General features: G+C 33.7%; 1 protein-coding gene across 2 annotated transcripts in view; it reads right to left on the reverse strand.

Moving 5' to 3' along the window:
• The window catches only part of Zdhhc17 (zinc finger DHHC-type palmitoyltransferase 17), a 61,782-nt gene that overhangs the window by 15,821 nt on the left and 22,833 nt on the right, over positions 1-23,128 (reverse strand). For both annotated transcript variants that reach the window (XM_048359168.1, XM_048359161.1), the window contains exons 5-10: positions 22,658-22,802; positions 17,194-17,258; positions 16,407-16,569; positions 8,770-8,895; positions 2,828-2,970; positions 1,110-1,210 (exon numbers count right to left, since the gene is read on the reverse strand). In XM_048359168.1, coding sequence (XP_048215125.1) covers positions 1,110-1,210; positions 2,828-2,970; positions 8,770-8,895; positions 16,407-16,569; positions 17,194-17,258; positions 22,658-22,802 — 743 coding nt within the window. The remainder of the gene's footprint in view (positions 1-1,109; positions 1,211-2,827; positions 2,971-8,769; positions 8,896-16,406; positions 16,570-17,193; positions 17,259-22,657; positions 22,803-23,128) is intronic.

A 23,128-nucleotide genomic window follows, 5' to 3' on the forward strand; every position in this document is an offset into this window, starting at 1 on the left:
TATATTATATAATATTAGTAACAATGGGTATTTTCTACTATTGTAACATAAGTTACTGAAAATTGTTACTTAAAACATGAAATGTGAAATGGTAATCCCTCTGGTACAATACCTTAATAATAATAAAAAAACTATTTTTCAATCTTATGTACTTTTTATTTTATCTATTTTAATTTTTATTTGTTTTAAAAATGAAATAACCATCCATGAGCCATGTGTATTCAATAATAAATCTATGTAAAAATACCAAATATTGATACTGGCTTTATTTTTTGATAGGGATATATATCCAATTCCAATTCCAAATCATATGGTTTTAAAAAGCATACTACACTGACAATTTAATGGAATCAGCAATTCTTGAAGACACATTATTACAAGTCTTTTAATGAAGCAAGAGATAAAGTCTCTAGAAAAGATTATATCTGAAGTGGAGCTGTAGCTTTAGTGGTAGGGCATCAATCTTGAATGGAAAATGCTAAGGGGAAAAAGCTAAATGCCCAGCCTTGAGTTCAAGCTCCCAAAAAAAGAGAATATTACATACCATCTACCAAAGTAAAATACATTGTGATATTAAGAAAATCCGTAGAAAACAAGTTTGCTACTGAAACATTTTTTTTAAAAATTCACTTTGACAGAACATTTGAAAACACGTTAAAAACAGAAATGGTTCAATCTCAGCTTTACCAGAGTACAGCTATGTAGCTTTGGACTATTTAAGCCTAAACTTTCCTTTCAATAAAATTGAGGCAATAATACTAACTTACAAAATATGAATAAACTGTTTTTAAACTCAGTAAACAGTAGTAATTCTTATTACCATTTAAGACTGTTGAAAGCAGCTTTCAAAAGCAACGTATCCAATGCCTAACGTATGAAACTGTAACCTCTCTGTACATCAGTTTGATAATAAAAATTTGAAAAAAAAAAGCAACCTACTAAAAATGAGTCATTCAAAAACATTATTTGTATTAGTTCACACTTATTCTGATTTATTGTAGCAAACAATGAACTATGATATGTAGTTCACTCCTATGGCAAATTATGATAATGTGCTTAAGTAATAAACAAAATTTGTTTTAAATATAGTCTTTATAACCAAAGGATATCATTCCAAAACCAAAAGAACCATGTCACATACATCCAGAATTTGGTTGCCAAATATATTCCAAGGGGCAATGCACTATGCATTGAATGATCAAAAAAAGACCTGTAAGACACAAATGTTATCAACTATTAAGACCTATGTTTCATTGTAAAATGAGTATGTACTTAATTAAATTTATACAAATTCTGTGTAGAAAGCATTAGCTTAACAAGCATACAAGGTTCTGAAATTCTTTTCAATTTACCAAGAATTAAAATTAAGTAGGGCACAATGGCTCACACCTATAATTCTAACTTCTTGAGAGGCTAAGATTGGGAGGACCATAGTTCAAAGCAAACCTATGCAGAAAAAGTCTGTTAGACCCCTTCTCAACTGAAAGCTAGACATGGTGGCTCAAGTCTGTTATCCTAGCTTAACATCTGAAAAACACACATGCACACATGCACACACACATGCACACACACACACACGCAAGGTCTGGGTCTAAATCTCAGTACCATATACATATTACACATATCCATGTACTGTTCACATTCAAAATTTCAGTGTACTCTAATTTCTTTAAGACAATACTTCATTTTAAGTATGTAGCAACAGAATCATATTATTCAAAGATGTATTATAATTTCAACAAATGAGTACAAAACAATGCTCAACTTTTTCTCTCTGTTTCATCACTTCTTTTAACCTACACACTTCAGTTAAGGTTAGGCACATCTTTTCAAACAGAATGAAGTGTCTCATTTATTGGAAATTCAAATTCATGTTTACACAGCTTAGAACTTAAGAAGAAGTATTAAGAAATGTTATTAAACACAAACAGATGCATTACTAATGCAGATTTAATAGTCTTGGTGAATTTCCATTCAGAATGTTAGAGAGCCTAGAATTTAGCTCCTCAAGAGTTAAAATATCTAGTGTATTTCTAGTTATTCCCTGTCCTACATGAATTATTCTTGTATGTCTTCTAAAAATGGTGGAATACATTGGGTGAAAATAAGACACTAAAGGAATAGGAATTAAGCCAGAAGTTCTGGATCATAGATACCTTCCTAGGTTTACTGAATGGGGAAACTTTTAGGGCTTTGGGACCCACAAATAATTAGAAAAAAAAAGCATTCTTGCTTCCTAATTATGCTTGCTAGTAAAATCAAATCTTTGCTTTGCTTTCTGCTTATGACCAAAGTTAATATGGAAAAGTGAGCTTAAGAGTCATAATTATCTAGAAGTACCATGTATATCAAATTTACAGTTCAATAAACTCAAGTTTACTTTTATTAAAATATAAATATTTCTAAAATTGTATTTTCGTTTCAAAACTACACAAAAGTTTTGTCTTTAGACCTCCAGAATCATGTGATAACAATGGGAAAAATTTAAAGATTTCATACAAAACATACTCATTACTGAATTTATGAAAGTTTTGTCTTTAGACCTCCAGAATCATGTGATAACAATGGGAAAAATTTAAAGATTTCATACAAAACATACTCATTACCGAATTTATGAAATGGTAGCCCCACTGTACAATAAATAATAACAATAAAATTATTTAAGAAAGATTTCACACAATAAAAGCTTTCACACATTAACTTATACAAAAACGTTAAGCAAAAATTTAAATACTCATGCTACATAAGGACAATTTTCTAAACACAAAACATTTTTTACATATCAGCATTATATTCTTTCATGTATAGTTAAAAACAACACACTTACTTTGAAAGAAATTGTACTGTAGCCCAAACGCCACCATACATTAGCCCTTTAATGAGCCAAGAATCAATATTTAGGTCTGCTATAAACCCAACCAGCCAAATAACTAGGAAAGGAGTTCCTAGCATTACTTTCTGCCGGAATTCCTGTACAGAAACAAACAATTAGAAAGCTTTTGAATATTTCAAGTATCCTCGATCTAAATCATGGCTATCTTTTTGAAAGCATGCAACTGGGGGTGAAATTAACTCATTTATTCAAATATGTCTTCTTGTGCAGATAGTATTCAAAATGCTGGGTCTCTTGATACATATGAAATGATTCAAAAGGATTTTGTTATGACTGTAAAAAGTGAGAAGTTATGAGTTGGGTCTATAAAGTCAGATACAGAAGATAGCAGTACCACATGCAAACACATAGACTAGTCAGAAGATGGTTCATGTCAAGTACTCTTCATTTTACTTCAGGTATTGTTATCTAGCGACAAAGACAATGAGAATGACTGTGTATGATCCAAGAACTCTATCAGATAAGGAAAGCTGAGGATCTTAATATGGACAAGACATTCCAAATTGCTTATGTTAACAGTATATTAAAATTTTTAAATCAGATACAGAACAAAATCAAACAATCTACAGAGTCCCAGAGCCTGGAGATATGTACCTCTGAATACCTATCCAGGCACAGTGCTCAAAACTTCAGAGGTAGTTAGCTCCAATTCACTTCTGTGCTGGTTGTTAGAAAACCAATACTTGGGGCTGGGGATATGGCCTAGTGGCGAGAGAGCTTGCCTCGTATACATGAGGCCCTGGGTTCGATTCCCCAGCACCACATATACAGAAAACGGCCAGAAGTGGCGCTGTGGCTCAAGTGGCAGAGTGCTAGCCTTGAGCAAAAAGGAAGCCAGGGACAGTGCTCAGGCCCTGAGTCCAAGGCCCAGGACTGGCCAAAAAAAAAAGAAAACCAATACTTATAAAGCTTAAAACTTATGTTCTTCCTTGTAACATCTACCACAAGTGCATCTTCAACAGTACAAAGTATTCTTGTCTCTTTCTCACAAAAGCCCTCCACAAATGTATCTGCTGTAGAATCTCTCCTGAATTACCTTCAGTGACAAAACTATGTGATTTTCGGTTGTGGACTATCACAGTTCAAAGTATGAATATTACGACTTCAAATATTTATCTTTCTGAGAACTAAGATTATAATACATATTTTTAGTACCCATTTCATATTGTAGGCTTCCAGTAAAATATTTTTTCATAAAAATGGCCATGATCTTCCCAACTCAATATATAATCTTAACTTAGCCTAATAATTTAAATCCCAAGTTTTAAGAGCCTAATTTTGTTACAGTACAATCACTAATCAGGCTTTGTCGGGGTATGGGCTTATATTAGAGATTTATAACTAAGAGGAGAGAGTATGTAAGCACTGGAGAGAAGGTAGATATGGTACAATCTGAAACAGTATTTTCTAAAATTAGTTTGAATTTGGTTTTTAGTTAAGGCATTGTTCATCATGAGCATTTATCACAGTTTTTCCTTTTTAAAAATTAAGATGTAAAATATTTTCACCATTTTTCATGTGTGCAATTCTTGGAGTTTTGATTAATAAGTATAGTCTTACAACCAAAATCAAAATACTTAACAGTTCTATCAAGCTGCAAAATTTCCCCCATCCTCTGGTTTTAGATCAACATAACTATGCATCCAATTTCCATCCCAGTAAGATTTTCTTCACAAGAATATCCTATAAATGGGATATAATGAATGTAACCTTGAAAGTTTGGTATTTGTCATTTATCTGTCACTAAAGAATGCACTTGACATTTAACTAGTGTGTCAATCATTTTGCTTTTCAGTGCTCAATAGAATTTTATTACATGAAGCTACCTATAATCCTAGCTATTCACCTATAATCCTAGCTATTCAAGAAGATCTGGGGCTGGGGATATGGCCTAGTGGCAAGAGAACTTGCCTCGTATATATGAGGCCCTGGGTTCAATTCCCCAGCACCACATATACAGAAAACGGCCAGAAGTGGTGCTGTGGCTCAAGTGGCAGGGTGCTAGTCTTGAGCAAAAAGAAAGCCAGTGCTCAGGGCCTGAGTCCAAGCCCCAGGACTGGCCAAAAAAAAAAAAAAAAATCAAGAAGATCAGTTTGAGTTCAGTCCAAGCAACAAGTCTGAGGCTGCATCTTAGCCAATAAAAACTGTAAGCAATAAAAAGCTGGGTGTAATGACATCTCGGGTACTTGGGGATCTAAATAGAAAGACTGTAGTCCAGGCTAGGAATAAACACAGACTGTATTTTAAAAAACAACCAAAGCAAAAAGGGTTGGGGGTGTGACTCAAAGGCAAAATACCAGTGCAAAGTCCTGAGTAAAAACTCCAAGACAACCACCAACCTCCTCACCCCCAAAAAGAAAAGAAAAATAATTATATTACATTCATATACCATATTTATCCATGCCCCATTTAAGAGATTAGAACTGGGGTGCTGGGGATATGGCCTAGTGGCAAGAGTGCTTGCCTTGTATACTGGAGGCCCTGGGTTCTGTTCCCCAGCACCACATATACAGAAAATGGCCAGAAGGGGCGCAGTGGCTCAAGTGGCAGAGTGCTAGCCTTGAGCAAGAAGAAGCCAGGGACAGTGCTCAGGCCCTGAGTCCAAAGCCCCAGGACTGGCCAAAAAAAAAAAAAAAAGAGATTAGAACTGTTCCTAATTTGGGAGAACAATCAATAAAGGCATCACAATCATTTTCATACGAGTTTTTTGCATGAAGATACTAAGTTTATCTCATTTTCTATGTAGGACTTTTAAGTCAGATTCAATCTTTCATAAAAATTTCAAACTACCATTTACTATACAAGGCATAATATTATAAAAATGGATTGGTGATATGTATTAAAAATCTATTTTCTTCCACATTTTATTATGGAAAATTTCAAAACTATAGTAATATGAAAGAATTATTATAATGAATTATATAATGGATTATAATTATAATGAATAATTATTATAATGAATTATAATGAATACCTGTATACCCATCACTTGGATTCTACAACTTAGTAACCTTTTTTTTTAGTGCCAGTCCTGGGTGCTTAAACTCAGGACCTAGAATTTTTGCTCAAGGCAAAAATGCTCTACCACTTAAGCAAGCCACAGCTCCACTTCTGGCTTTTTGATGGTTAATTGGAGATAAGAATCTTACCTTTCCTGCCTAGGCTGGCTTCAAACTGTGATCCTTAGATCTCAGCATCCTATAGCTAGGATTGCAGGTATGAATCACTGGCACCCAACTCAGTAACCATTTTTAAATCTATCTTTCATTTGAAATACAGATCCACAGGAAGTTATAATTACCTAGAATCTGTTCATAGATTCCAAGTAATCTATATCCAAGTTCCCCCAGTGGTAACTTGCTGTAATCAGGCATGCCATCACAACCAGAATATTATCCTTGATACAATGAGGATACAGAATATTCTATCACTACAAAGTTTCCAGTACCTCCTTGACCTGAAAAACCACTAATGTATAACCTTTCCACTTCTGTGATTTCAAGAATGTTACATAAACTATATCATATGTAGCCTATGACACTGGCTTTCTCATGCAAAAGATTATGCCCCGATATTTATCCAATACTACATTTTATCATCATCCAGTTCTCTATAACTTGGGGCTATTAAAAACATGTTATAAATAATATTAGTATATAGGTTTTTGTGTGAAGGTTTTTTTTTTAAGTTTTCCTGGAATGTATAGCAAATATGTTTGGTTTTTCTATTGTCTGTTTAGAAACTGCCAACCTGTTTACTCTTTTTCATTCCCATCAACAATGTCTGAGATTTTTACAGTCTCTGCATCCTCACTGGCATTTGTTGCTGCTAACAATTTTTAGCCATTCTGACACGTAAACCACTAGGATTTTAATTTGTATTCTCTTACTCCCTAAAGATACTGAATATCTCTATGTCTTTATCTGTCACCTGTATACTCTTAGCAAAATGTTTTTTTCACCCATTTTAAAATTGGATTTTTTGTTCTTTCCATTGTTGAATTTTGAAATTTCTTTATATAGCCTGGATACCAGTCATTTGTTCCATATATGTCCTGCCAATATTATTTCCCCCTCAATAGCAATTTTTTTTGGGGGGGGGTGAGAGTGTGGTACTACTAAATACCTTGTGCTTGCTAAGTAAATGTACTACCACTTTAATGCCCCTAGTCATACAGCTACTGTTTTATTTTGCTTCTCATGTTTTCCTCCAATTACTAAAGATCAAACACTTGATAGGCAAGTGCTCTACCACTGAACCATATCAATGGCTCTTGGTGTTTTGAGATAAGGTCTTAAGATATAGTTCAGGATAGCTTGAACTCCCTATGTAGTCCAGGCTGGTCTTGTACACTAGGGAATAAAGCCTCCTGATCGCTAGACAGCGTCTTCTGAAACTCTTAATAGGATCTTCAACAAAGAAAGAGGTTGTAAATTTCCATTAAGGCCAGTTTATGACTTGTTTTTCTTTGACGGATTGTGCTATAAAGATTTAACTTTAAACATTAATACAACTCTAGAATTTAAAAGTAATTTTGATCTGACTATATTAAAGCAAAAGTCCAGAATACTTACATTCAATAAGGAAATATAAAAATTATGGGATTTTTCCGAAGTAGCATTCTCATTTTTAGCCTACTTATAAGACATTAGCCATTTTTTTTACTCTGTTTAACAAATTGCTCTAAAGTTTGGATGACAGAACAAAATGAAAATCATTTGCCAGGTCATTCCTAATAGTTAATTAGATTATACAACATTCAAAAACTATTCATTATTCTCAGGCTTCGAAAACAGGGCAAGTTCATTAACTATTAATTCTAATCTGAAACAGAAGCCAATCACTCAACTAACTTTTCTTTTAGTAGATATATTTTAAGGAATCTAGACTCTGCTCTTGAGAAACGTTTTTTGAAGTTACATTACTATATATATTTAGGCAGCTGAGCCAACCGCCATGCAGGTTAAAACTAAAGGTGTGTGGAAAATCTATGAAACTGTCCTTAGTCAAAATTAATTTATTTCTCTAAAAAATTGAGCATGTCACAAGAATACGGAAAATTCACATTAACAGGAGCTATAAGTTGTTAGTTCCAAAAAGGACATATATATATATATATATCTCCATATATATATACATATGGATCGAAATAGTTTATATAATTTTCTACTACACTAAAAAATAAACATATACAGGAACAACTTTTATTAGTTTATCCACGTATCTATCTCTAGAGTATTTATTTTGTGGTACTAGGGGTTGAACTTAGGACTTGGTGGTTGCTAGGTCAGTGCTCTGCGACATGAGCCATTTATTCCTTTAGGCTTTTTTTTTTTTTTTTAACTTTTGTTATATTTAAGCCTCACATTTTTTGCCTGAGCCAGCCTGGAACAACCAAAATCTCTGATTTATGCTTTCCATGTAGTAGGCTGACAAGTGCATGCTACCACAACCAACTCTTAGGTGAAATAGGAGTCTTGCTAACTTCTTGACCACAATCATCCTGGTCACCTCACAAGTAGCTAGGATTACTTACATGTATGAGCCACTATGCTTTGCTGACAACCATTATTTTGACTATTATTTAACAAAAGCCAGGAGAGTCAATAAACTGAAACTTATGCTAGTAACCTATGAAAATTTAAATAATTTCATACCTTTCTATCTTTCTTAATTATGAAATAATTCAAGTAGACCACAAGCCAAGTAAACTCAGAAAAACTCTTATTTATCTTGACTTTATTCTGGTTGAAATAATATTTTAAAAATTATGTTGGGAAATTTCAAAATTGAAGTCTGTGAATATAAATGCTAGATAATATGGCTGACTCTTATTTGAAAGATTATAGACTGAAAATCTTCAGTCATGAGTTTACCTTATCAGCTTTTAGCTTTCTGAGGAAAGATGGATTGTCATATCCTTTTGCTTGCCTAGCCTCTTGCAAATGGTTAATCATCCACACATTTTTTCTCTGCTTTGCCAAATCAAGTGCTGATTCACCCTGACAATATAAGCAGACAAAATTCACATTAAAAATAAAACATTTTAGTAACTTTTAAAGAACTTCCACAAAAATAAGCTGAACACATGAATTCATTTACACTGTTTTGACACTGAGTAAAGTCAATATAAAGATTCTAAATAAAAATCTACTCATTACCATTTCCCAGCCCAAGTACAACACAAAATGTATTTCTTATCTAACTTTATAGTTATATTTTTCCTAGCATTTTGACATATTAGAGAGCAAATCAAAAAGTAGGTATTTTAGTACCTGCTGGATCAGAGGCTATCACTAAGGTTATGAGTTATTTTATACTCTTTACAGATTTTAGTACCAATACCTATTGCTGAAAACCACCCTGCAGTAAATCAAGTCGTAAAAAAAAACTCTCAGCTTTATTGTAGTGATGAGAAGAGCCTTAAGAAGAGAACATGGAAGAAAAGAGCATTTTCTATTAGTCTACTAACATTCTTGATATATCTTAAATTTATTCACTCATATAGAACATTTCCAAAGAGAACAAGAGAAGTAATAGTTTAGTTCACGTGAGAAACTAAAGGTCCCTTTAATACCAGGAAAAAGAACACCAGCGAGTATGAGTAAATAGGACTAATACATGTTTAAAATAAGAAATAACAAGTAAACATTCCAAACCCTATATCTATGCTTCATTTGCTTTTACTAATTTAAAATCACTATTTCTCCTTTTGCAAATTAGTCATACCTACACTTGGAATCTAATATTTAGTGCCTTCCATTATTTATCTACTTCTTTAAAGAGAAAATGAAAATGTTTGCTTAATTTTGAAGAATGTTAGGTGATATTCAAATTGCTTAAAAATTATATTTTATTTCAAAATACTAGATAAAAAAGAATGCAAGATTAAGAGATCTTAAGATGCTTTATTTATGAGGGATGATTACTTATCAAGTATGGAGTACAGTTTATTTTTAAAAAACACTAAAAAATGAAATAAAACATCACCACCACCAATGGCAACAGCTATTACAAGACAACAACAAAAGCTCAACCAATCTTTTAATTAAAAAAAACTAATAGTATTTAATAAAGAATGGGCTAATTTAAGTGAGTCTTCTAGAGATAGGGATATTTATTTTCAGTATTTCCTTGCTTATTCCAGAATTCCATATCTAAGTTGTCAGAACCAGCTAAATTAATCCAAACTATAAATATTACCTGAATAATAGCAATCCCTTGGGTAACAACTCCCAGAGAATATCCTGCAGTTGCCTCGGTCCAGCTGAGCATCCCTTCCACTAGAGGGCCATGTGACACCTAAGGATAGCCTAGACAAAAAGATTGAGGGAGCTTTAAAAAAATCTTTCAACTACTCCTCTAGTCATCTGACTGTTTTATTTTATTTTATACTTCTTTTATTCAGCTGGTAAAATAAACAAGCAGTTAACTTAAAGAATTATACTAAAACCGGGATTCTGATTCAAGTCTGTATTTGATCACTCCATGTCCTAGTCAAAGTAATAACAATAGTAACATCAATAAGAATCCACATGGAGTATTCATAGACCATGTTACTGGTAAAATAAATTATTCAAGGGTTTTGATCAGATCAACATCATAACTATGGTAGAAGATTATCTGAATTTTTTGCCTGAGATTGAATTTTATTGTCAAAACTAAGGAAAACTGATTAGAGACCATCTAGGTCAGGTATTTAAGAGGTAATAAAAAACTATTTTGTGAAATATTGCTTACCTCGTTTCAAGAAACTATGAGGGCTGGGGATATAGCCTAGCGGCAAGAGTGCCTGCCTCGGATACACGAGGCCCTAGGTTCGATTCCCCAGCACCACATATACAGAAAACGGCCAGAAGCGGCGCTGTGGCTCAAGTGGCAGAGTGCTAGCCTTGAGCGGGAAGAAGCCAGGGACAGTGCTCAGGCCCTGAGTCCAAGGCCCAGGACTGGCCAAAAAAAAAAAAAAAGAAACTATGAGATCTTTCAATATACTAATTAACAGAGCTCCATAATTTGTATTCCACACAAGCCAAAATTTATGTCCTTTAGTTTTTTTTTTTTAAAAAAGGCTTTGGAACACCCCCACCCAAGATTAACTGTGATCCCCAAACTCAATTCATCTAAATTTACCTTATATACCCCAAGTCATAAGGTATAGGATAAAATATTATCTTTTAGAAATTCACAAGTGAGGTATCACAAAAAAGGTGTCTACAAAGCATTGTTAATAATTTTATTTTTTATTCTTTGCCTATCAAGTAACTTTCCCCCTACTGTTGTGACTGAGCAAGACTCAAATTTATGCTAACTATTATCTTAGGGCCATGGTTCATATATTCTTTTGAGTTATATCCGATGAAAGCCAATAATCCTGACTACAGAAAAATGCAAGGTATTCATGGGTTCACCCTATCCAAAGTCAGAATCAAGAGGGACAATCTAGGGTTTTTAGCTATTCCTGATCCTCTCCCAAGGATCACAACAGATATCTTACGTCATCTATTATTTTAATATCAGTTGTTTTTAAAATTAGCTATATTTTATTTTGACTAAAGATTCATTAATTTATATACAGGAATGGAATTCGTTATACAGAAACTAACTTGCAGGGGTAAATCTCTAGTTAATACAAAGAAAGATTTCTAAGAAACTTAATAATCTCATTAAACATTTTTACTAAGAAAAAAAAATCATTTTAGTCAAGTGCCAGTGGTTCATGCCTGTAATCCTAGCTACTCAGGAGGCTGAGATCTGAGGATCGTGGTTCAAAGCTAGCCTGGGTAGGAAAGTCCATGAAACGTTTATCAACATCAAAAAAGCTGACAGTGGAGCTGTGACACAAATGGTAGAGAACTAGTCTTGACCACAAAAGCTCAGTGCCTGGCCCCAAGTTAAAGCCCCACAACTGGCACACACATGCGCACACACACACACACACACACACACAATCATTTTTAGAATAAATAGATGCTGAGCACTTGTGGCTAATGCCTATAAATCCTAGCTACTTGGTTTGACAAATATAACTTTTTGTAGTTCTTGCAATCAAACCCAGATTTGTAGCTTAGATTGTACATGATCATTTTTTTCCCCTTTTAATACTGGCACTAAAGCTTGAACTCTGGGGCCTCAAACTCTGGCTCAGCTTGCTTGGCTCATGGTTTGCTTTTTACAACGTGAGCCAGGCTTGCCTCCAGTCTAGTAAGTATCTTACAGGTTAAATGGAGATGGGAATCTTCAGAACTTTTCTGGCACTGCTGGCTTTGAAAATGCTTCCTTCAGGCAGGTCTCAGTCACCAAGTAGCTGGGATTACAAACCTGAACCACCAATGGCCCAACTCTATGCGACCTTTTTTTTTTTTTTTGCCAGTTCTGGGGCTTGAACTCAGGGGCTGAGCATTGTCCCTGGCTTCTTTTTGCTCAAGGCTAGCACCTTACCACTTGAGCCACAGCGCCATTCCTGGCTTTTTCTATATATGTGGTGCTGAGGGATAAAACCCAGGGCTTCATGTGTAAGAGGCAAGCACTCTACCACTAGGCCATATTCCCGGCCCGTCTGTTACACTCTCTATGTTATCTTAAAGTTTAAAAAATTAATTTTAAAGTGAAATTAAAAAAATATATACAAGTATAAGTATACTTTGTCAATTTTCTGAAGAAAGTAATACTTAAAATTGTTTCCTTTTCAAAATATGTTGATCTTAAATGTACTTCATTAATTTAATACAATGTAGGTTAAGAAAAACCACTTCAACTTAAATATTACCTAAACAAAACCAATTCCTATCATCTTTATTTCCAAATAATATTTCTCCTTCAGTCTTTACAACCTCAGCATATACCAAGACAATCAATAAAAATTAAGCCCACATCACCAGTGGCACTTTCTTTTATACCCAAATAAAAGCTGTCTTTTCATTTCTACTCCAAAATATGTCCAAATCCATTTATTTCTATCTCTAGTTTTGAATCCTAGGGCAAGCTAACATATCATTTACCTAACTTAATACAAGAGCCAGATTGACTGATCGTTCCATTTTCTTAATTCTCTAGTGCATTCTTCATTATGACCAAATAGTATTTTAAACAAAAAGCACATCATATAGTCATCCTATATAAGTATATCCTATCACTTGAAAACACAAAGCTCATATTGTGGCATTGCCTCATCTGGTTACCTGCTTCAAGTGACTTACACCTCCTTGCTCACTATACTCAGCTAAGCTGAACTTATTTCTATTTTTCACATGGCAACCGTATCGCACTTATAAGCCTATACTTGACTATACTTATCTACATGAAATTTTTTTCTTGTAATTTCCAAAGCACTATTCATAATTTTCAAGGCAAATATCATTTCCTCAAAGGCATTCTCAAATCATACGCTTACTTCCTAAGGCACTCAGTCCTTTCTTTCAAAGTTAGTTGTCTATTTCCTCAGGACCTTACCTGCCTTGAACATTGTCATTACCCACAAAAAAAAACAGTATTTGTAGAATACGGCTTTGTAGAATATTTGTAGAATACAGCTTTTCTTAGAAGATGGTGACTATATTTAACTATACTGGAAATGCTCTATTTCAGAAGAAAAAGCTGATACTTACTTCATCCTACCAATTACATAAAAAGTACATTTTAAAACAAAAATCTACCTATCAGCAAAGTTGATGAAAGATAATTTTCCCAAGAAAGTATACATATTGCCTGAAGAAGTACTTCCCTGGAATTCTTTTTCTTTGGAAGTCAACTCACTCCAGAAACTATCAGAGAATTACATTTTTAAAAATCCTCTTGGTGGATGGCACCTGCCTAGTAAGCCCAAGGCCCTGGGTTCAATTCCTAGTATTGTTCAAAAAAAGGGGAGAGGGGTGGGGTGGAGGAGAGCAACCCACCCTTTATTTGAAACATCCTGAAAATCTAACTTCAAAAATTAAAAATGTAGGGGATAGGAATGTGACTCAGAGGTAGAGTGTTTGCCTAGCATGCATGAAGCCCTGGGTTCAATTCCTGAGTACCAGATACACAGGAAAAGTTGAAAGTGGGGCTGTGGCTTAAGTGGTAGAGTGCTAGCCTTGAGCAAAAAGCAGCTCAGGGACAGTGCCCAGGCCCTGAGTTCAAGCCCCAGGACTGACAAAAAAATAAAAATTAAAAAATGTATAAAAAATAAAAAAATCTGTTAATAGCCAAACCTAAATATATATGAGATAATTAAATGAAAAGAATGTGTGTATGAAAAAGAATCATGAATTAAAAGATGTATAAGCAGAATTATGATTTCAATTACTGGACATAGTAGAACCCACAAGGAATTCTGGTCTTGGTACCATATAAATAACGTGTCTAAACCTAAAATGTACAAAAGCACCTGAATAATTTCAAATATCTTTTATCAATACCTTTCTGCTGAAATTAATTATGGATTAATTCTTTTACTAACATTAAAAACCTGTGCAATAATTTATGAGGATCACTCTTCATTATTCATTTGAAAAGTTATCAAATTTATAAACGATATTATATTTAAAGATTGTACGTAGGTTTATATAGATATACCACTGGTTTTAAATCACAGAACTCAATTACTGCTGTAATTGTTGGTATTCCGTTCATTTTAATATATTGATATGGGTATTGACACAAAGTATACAGAGATTATTATTTGCCATACTGATGATATACATTGGTTCTTTTTTCTGTTGTCTCAGCCAAGGCAACATTTACTTCTAGGGCTGGGAATAAGGCCCAATAGCAAGAGTGCTTGCCTCATATACATAAAGTCTTGGGTTTGATTTCCCAACACCACATATATAGAAAATGGCCAGAAGTAGAGCTGTGGCTCAAGTGGGAGAGTGCTAGACTTGAGCAAAAAGAAGCCAAGGACAGTGCTCAGGCCCTGAGTCCAAGGCCCAGGACTGGCAAAAAAATAAATAAATAAAAATAAAATGTTTAAAAAAATTTACTTCTATGCAGAAGAGTGCACCATTGGCAAGCTAGCATAACATTGAACCAATTTTTTTAAATAATGTAAAAACAAGTATTCTGAAATATATTCTTGACACATGATCACCTTAGGAAGATCTATTGGCAGCAAAAGAAAGCAATTTAGATACTGGAACATGACTGGTCAGGTTACTCAAACTTCCTTATTTTATCCTTTTGGAGTGGGGTCAGCCTAATACTAATCCAGTGTTGCAAAGTGATTCAAAGCCTACTATACAAAATTTTTTGGAAAAGCAACCATCTTTCTAAAAATACACAAAGCAGCAGAAAAGTAGACTGGCAGAGTCATAACAACCAGCGTAGGTAAAATTCAGGACTATGCAAAAATCTTCATTCAAACAATAAACTGACAGTGTCCATCATGTGCCACGCACTATGGTACACTGACTTTTCCTGTATTTAGCGGCAGATAGCGGGCCATTCTGATCACTTTCGGTAGGACAAGAAGACTTGAAGTTTTAAAAAGAAAGAAAATATATGATTTTTATCATTTTCTTAGTTTCCAATATTGATTTTTTAAGTACAAATAGTATTTATAATTAGATTCATTCTAAAATTATACTATACATAATCAAATACTAGTCTAGGTTATTTCATTTTATACCTTAACCTTCTCTTCTTAAAGAATCCAAATTGACGAATTACTCATTAGAACATAAAGAAATGCCCTGATCCAGCAAGAGATACCTACTTTTTGATTGGCCATTTCAGACTAGTTTGTGGCTTCAATTCCTTCATATGTTAACTAGCACATATTCTTTAGACATTTATGAAACATGGCTCCCAAAATACTATGAATTATAAACAAATTTAAAAAACATTACTCAATAGACACAGTTTTATCTTATATAACTAATATTTAAAGTCATTTCATAGATGTAGAGCAAGTTGTTAAAAGACATAATGGATTCTCAAACTTTAAGAGTAATGATTAATCAAACTTGAGACTACCAATAGAATCTTCTGTATGTATTCACAAAATGTCTACATATTTCTAAATACCCAGAGATTAAGTATTAATTGTGCTTCTCTTAGATAATTTATTATACTTATCCTGGGTTAGTTCATCATTTGGGTGGGGTGAGGGGGTTCTCTTAGAAACATCATAAAGGTATTTATCAAATATAAAGTCTTAACCTTTAAAAAAATAAGACAATAAAATGACCAAGTTAAAATGAGTACTAAAATACAAGTTATGTGATTTAAGTACAGTTACTATATTTTTCTGTAATGATCTTCTAAAGAAGCTATAAGCCTATTTTCTTTATCTACAAAAAATACCACTATATAATTTCTAAAACCTCATACAAATTCATTAATGAAAAGGCTATTGACAAATATTGCTAAAGTACTGTAAGATGAAACCAAGTGATCCAGTCTCTCAACAACTACTACATAGAAGCAAAGACTAGCATAAATAGTAAGTTTCCCAAACTTTCGGTTTTAAGAAAACCTGGGTAATTGGTCTACTAGGTGCATTTACTATAGCATCATCAATATAGGATATTTTTACCTTTATATTCTGGGCATCAACGTTAGCTCCAGCTTCCAGAAGAAGACTAATGACTGTGGTATTCCCTGCTAGTACTGCCCAGTGCAGAGCAGTGTTTTTGTGATACTTGTCACCAAGGTTAACTGAAACATTGAATGTTAAAAGCAATCTAGTTGGATCCACACTGAAAGGAAAAAGAACAAACAAACAACAAACAACAACCCTAATTTCAATTATCGAAATCATTACAAATACTAAGGTGATTGTGGGTGCATTCTCATTCCATCTTGGAACACTTTCAATCTAATCTACTCAAACAATAATGAGACAATTGTCTAGTATGAAGTATTAAGAATGCATGACCACAAATAAGATAATATGGTTCCAAGGGATAGCATTGCTACTGACATTTTTTTTAATTTTTACTCTAAGAATTGATGTCATGAATACTTATGTAATTAAAGAATTTAAACTTTTTATTTCAATTTGCACTGATCCAAAAAGGATTTAAGACAGTTTACCAATGTATTAAATTTGCCAATTTGTAAATCACATAAAAATTACTTTTTAAAAGATAATCTCTTTTCCATTCTTAGAAAATATTTAAAGAGGAATAGATTAAAGAAGCTATAATTACTGAAGTACAGGTAAGTATAAACACTGAAATATCCAAAGAGATAATTTCTTATATAATATTTATCATAAAACTTGCAAATATTAGTAAGCTTAACATTTACTGCTTTCTCTAATCATTGTTTTACAACGTATTATGCTGGAATGATCTGAGTATTTCATAATGGTTACATACCTATGTGTTCTATAAGCTGCCCACATTAAAGGTGTCATTCCATTCTGATCCATCATATCTACATCCTGATAGAGTAAAGTCAAACAGTAAGATTTTAAGATCCTAACCAAAATTATCTGGAAGCATCTAATTTATATATCATAGGAGAAGCTACTATAATACCACTCAATCAAGGATGATTTATAAAACTCTCTTCCTGAACTTTAGAACAAAACTAAGTATTGCCACTTCATATTCTGATTAATTTACATACTATTATATTTTAGAGTTGTCCTTTTCAATATGCAATATTTTGCATTTAAAGATGTTGGACCTATTCTGATCCTTCAGCCACAAAAAGAAAGTTAAGCGATTTAAGTTTTTGAAAAGCTTGTTTATATTAATGTGAATTGGAGAAATCAAAACCTTGTATATCCACAGGCATTACCAAACAAAAAGATCCCACTGTTTTAATTGACTCAGGACTGCTTACTGGATTTTTCTTTTGTTTGGTTTTTATTGCTACACCTGTACATTTTTAGAATTAAATATTCTGTAATGTTTGTATAAAAAACACTTTAATTCTCTGCTTCACCTTTCACCATTTTCTACTTTTTCTTAGCTTATTATTTCCAAAAATAGAATAAAATCTTTAAATGACTACTTCTTGATTTTTCAATATTGAGTGTTATTTTCTGTTCAGTGTTAAGAATTACCCAGCAGTAAAGGTACAACTCAGCAGTACAGAACCTGCCTGGCAAGTTCACAAAACAGTACTGCTGGGCATAGGTGGTACTACTGGGCATAGGTGGCTCACACCTGTAATCCTAGCTATTCAGGAGGATGAGATCTGAGGATCGTGATTAAAAGCCAGCCTGGGCAGAAAAGTCCATGAGCTTCATCTCCAATTAACCACCAACAGGCTTTGGCTCAGTGGAGCTGTGGCTCAAATGGTAGTGTGTAATGCTGAGCAAAAAAGCTCAGGAACTGTACCTGATAAGACACTCCTATCTATCTATAGTTAGTCTATGCTTAGGGAAATAATAAAATTTTGAGTGAGGCAAATATAGTTTAGAGTTTTTAATCACTATCAGATTGTGGGAAAATTAACTCTGGGCATGTTTATTTATCAAGAATATGAACACAGCCAGGGGCCGGTGGCCCATGCCTGTAATCCTAGCTACTCAGGAGGCTGAGATCTGAGGGTTGCAGTTCAAAGCCAGCCCCAGCAGGAAAGTCAATGAGACTTATCTCCAATTAACCACCAGAAAACAGGAAGTAGTGCTGTGGCTCAAGTGGCAGAGCTCAAGCCTTGAGGTGAAGAGCTCAGGGACAGTGCCGAGGCCCAGAGTTCAAGCCCCATGACAAACAAAACAAAAAACAAAACAAAAACACACAAATGATTTCCTAGGGGTCCTGCTATATAGAATAATGTGCTGAGTGTGGTGATACATACATTAATCCCAACACTCAAGAAACTAACGTAGGAGCAACAAATATACTCATTTCATAATCTAGAACATATATATAGACATTCAATAAATAATGCTTTTCTTCTGCTTCTTTTCCTTATCTCCTATATGGCAGTTCTAATCAAAGATAACATAGATGAGTAAGTACACTTTAAAACACTGCATGACTTCATGCCACAGTTCTCTGAAATACCATTACTTAAACATGTCTCAAATGTGCACATTACTCAAGTGAACTAAAGAAAAAAAAATTGAGAAACATTAGAAAACTAATGCCTCCTCTAATACCATTATTCTTCACCATGAATACTGCAACAGACACGTTCTCTGCCTTATGCATTTACAAGGATTAACTTATATTAACTTAGCAGTGTTACTGGGAGTATTTTCTATAACATCACTCAATAGTTCCAATACATAAGTGGATTGCTTTTTAATGATCATGTAAACTTAGAAAGTATTTTCTGAAGAAACAACGAATCTTGTTTCTTGCCTACTCCTATTACATTAATTTCAACGTGCAGCCAAATTTGATGGCTTAAAGCACTTTTGTGCTTAAAGTACTTTTTTTTTGGCAGGGTTGGGGATGAATGAAACCCAGGACTTCATTCATACATGCCAAGTAAGTGCCTATCTACTACCGAACTATAACCATAGCCCCTAAAATTACAAATTCTTGTGTTCCAATTTCTTCAAAATAGCTACAAATCTTTCTATATCCTTTTAAAAAATTAAAGGAACTTAAAATATCCACAGACAAAACCTCTTAAAATAGTACAAGAAGAGAGGGACGAGAGAAAGTGGTGAGAGGACTGATGGAAAACCTTGTACATATGTGTGAAAATGAGATTCCCCATTGTTTAGCTAATGTATGCTAGTTTAAAGACAGAATAAGAAATATAAAATTATATCACACCTGTAGAGCAGTATAAAAATATGAAACTCAAGTCTTTTCTCTCTTTGGGTTGGACCTTAAAATTCTGCATTTCCATTTCCAAGTTCAACCTGGATATACATGTATTCTTTATTAGGAAGAATAAGCCCAGGGCTCCTAGTGGTAGACTGCTTACATCGTATACATGAACCCCTGGGTTCGATTCCTCAGCACCACATATATAGAAAAAGCCAGAAGTGGTGTTGTGGTTCAAGTGGTAGAGTGCTAGCCCTGAGCAAAAAGAAGCCAGGGACAGTGCTCAGGACCTAAGTCCTGAGTCCCCAGGACTGACCAAAAAAAAAAAAAAAAATCTGTTTTCTTAAGCCTTTCTAGATATGAGTGAATACTGACCAAAAAAAAAAAAAAAAAAAGAATGAGCCCAGAGAAAAGCACTATGAAAAATCCATGATCAAGAGAGTCCATACATAGCATATTCCCCTTTCACCTGAAAACTATCCAGAAGAATTGGTAGTGAGCAGTGAACATATAAGTAACTTAAATAAAACCATTTAACAATGTGTCAAAACTGAGTGGAAATGTTATATACCCTAAGAATAGAAATGGATGCAACTAACCAAAATTTCAGTAAAAAGTGTCAGGGGAAAAAAAGAAGAAAAATGCTATAAGAATAGCTATGAGTCAAAAGGTAGTCTCTAAAGCTAAAAAACAAAGATATAAATGTAATTACATTTACACATTGAAAAATAATGTTGATTACAGTCAGTGATAGAGAAGAATTAAAAACACTAATCTTACTACTTAGAATTAGGAACTAAGAGAAATTAATAAACAGAGCAAGGAAGAGGAAAATTTAACTATACTAGGAAGAAAGGCTATCCTAGCAGTAGAAACAGCCTAACAAAAAGGTCCTGAGAGGAGAGCAAGTCAGAGCTGCTTCAGGAATCAAAAGAAAAGCACTGTGATTGAAGCAGAGTGAGGAGAAAAGATGACAGCAGGGGAACTTAAGGATATACAATGGCTACACCTACCAACTTCTCTGTAAGGCAGAGAAGAACTGTGACCCCATTTCAAGTACCATATAACACACACTGTTAAGAGTATCTTTGACAAAGTGTCAGTGTATATATGGAAAACATCTGAAAATACATAATTTGCCAAAGAATGTGATTTCAGCATGGCGCAGAGAAGGGGAGAAGGGAGATTTTACTTGCTACATCACACTCTTCTGTTAAACCTACAGGTTTTCAAATAAGTGTGTTGGGTTTTTATATGTAGAAAAGAATTACTCTGGAAAAACCTATTTGGCAGACACATCATTATCATCATGTACTTTTTATAGGAAAAGCACTATATGTAGAAAGTCTTCCCTTTGGTATTTTTATAGACTGGTAATAATCACCCAAACTCTGAAATCAATTAAGTTTTTTTTTTAAGACTAGAAAGATTAAAAAAATGTTTCTTTCCCAATTAAAACATGGAAAAAGTGAATATTTGCTGTAAAACTTTCAACCCATGGTCTAAAAAAAAAAATCGTAAGAGATCAAGGATAACTATCGTCTTCTGTGGTAGATGGTCCATAAGGATGATCTCAGTAGACCTCACCTAGTACTCACATCCATGTACTGTCCCTTCTTCACCCTGAATAGGAGCTAGACCTGTGCTAGCTGTGCCAGTTGGTAAGACTTAAGCAGGTATAACACAGATTTTATGCCTTTATTCAATGAGGCTGTACATAAGAAATCTAGTTTCCTGTTGGAAAGACAACATGGAGTACTAAATGCATTACAGTATTCCAATGCACGGATAAGGACTGAGGCACAAGAGTCCTAGCAGCTTAGCTAAGGACAGTCTTCTAAACATTTCTATCAACACAGTTTTCTAGACATTTCTTATAACACATATACAAGTGAGTACTCTTCATCCCAGTCAAGCTCACAAATGACTATAGTCCTCAACCATTATTACCAGGAAAAGAACCACCCATCCAAGCCCAAAGAAATTATATTTTACAAAGAAATGTAAGATTTAAGGAATGTGTGGTGCTGTTTTAATCATTAGATTGTCCTTTAAAAAAAATAATACTTGAGATTTAACTAAGAGCCTTCCACTTTCTAGATAGGCACTCTACCACTTGAGCCATATCCTCCAAGGCCTTTTGCTTTTAGTTAGGTTTTCAGAGTTTTTCTCTAACTCTCTTCCAACCTCTGCTCTAAGTAGATGTGTATTGCCATGACATGCTTGTTTTAGAACTGGTCTCACTAATCTTTGTGATACCACCTGTCTTGCCTTCATAGTAGATAGGACTTATCATTTGATTTTGTGGTTAGTTTGTTAATATGATAATTGATAATGAACTCTCTTCCAGCAATTAACTTAATCAATCTATGCCTCTTTTCCTAAGCTTATATGCACAATACACAATTGCTATTCCTTGACAATGTCAACAATACCTTTAAAAACTCATTTAAAGAGATACTGCTCAAATTCTAAACCAGTATAAAATTATAACTTAGAATAACAAAAAAAGTGTTGGTATCAATGAATTAAACTCATTTTTTCTTAGTTTTCCTTGTGACAGTCTTATAAAGAAAAACTGGACTAATACTCTCAACAAAATACAATTATTACAACATAATAACATAAACCAATAATATTTAATCTGATCATGGTCACTGCTGCATTCAGGAAAAATCAAAAGGAACTACTTCAAGAATTTTTCTTGTTCATTTTTTGACAAGAAGCTATAATTATTATAAGCAACAATGAGAAATCATATTAAAGAAATTATTCTCGAGAGGTATTAAAATAGAATATAACCAATAAATAACTTCAAAAGCCTTACATGAATTCAACATATTCAAAAAAGCATAGGTAAGGGAAAATAGGTATTTAAATTTCTCCCTTACCTTCTAGAGTTTATTTCCATCACAATCAACTTAATGAAACACTATCTGATTAGTGTTCATATCTGTTCTTGTGTTAAGAGCATTAGTCAAATTTATCCATAATGAAGTACTACTTAAATATCACAAGACTGTTACAAATGTAACACTAAGAATATTAGGCATTTAAGCCATGAAGAACAACCCTTTACAATCCACATTGTCATTTTTTTTACCTGTCCTTTTGCTATGAGATAAGCAACAATTGAGGTATGTCCAAACTGAGCAGCCAGGTGAATACAGCTACATCCTTCCCCGTCAATTAATGAAGGATCTGCACCGTATTTCATTAGCTGCACAACCATGGATAAATGGCCTTGTCTAAAACATAAAAAAGAATACTTAGATATGTAGTTATTTCAAACAAAGTCTTCTGAAAAGAGTAAACAAGATGATGGTGATAAGGAAACACACATTATCATTTTAATTAAGTTACTTAGTACTTTATTTTAAAACGAAATCTATGTCAAGGCAGAATTTTATAGTTCTCGAAAGTCTTTAACAGAATATGTGTATTCAATAACTTATGACTGTTCTATCAACATGATTCTAATCATCCTAAGAAATGAGCTTGTTCTGGAATTATGAGCACACACACACACATACACACACGAGCTGTAAAAGTAGTTTATGTAAAAATAAAAAAT

Source organism: Perognathus longimembris, chromosome 1 (genome assembly GCF_023159225.1).
Source record: "Perognathus longimembris pacificus isolate PPM17 chromosome 1, ASM2315922v1, whole genome shotgun sequence".
Lineage (NCBI taxonomy): Eukaryota > Metazoa > Chordata > Mammalia > Rodentia > Heteromyidae > Perognathus > Perognathus longimembris.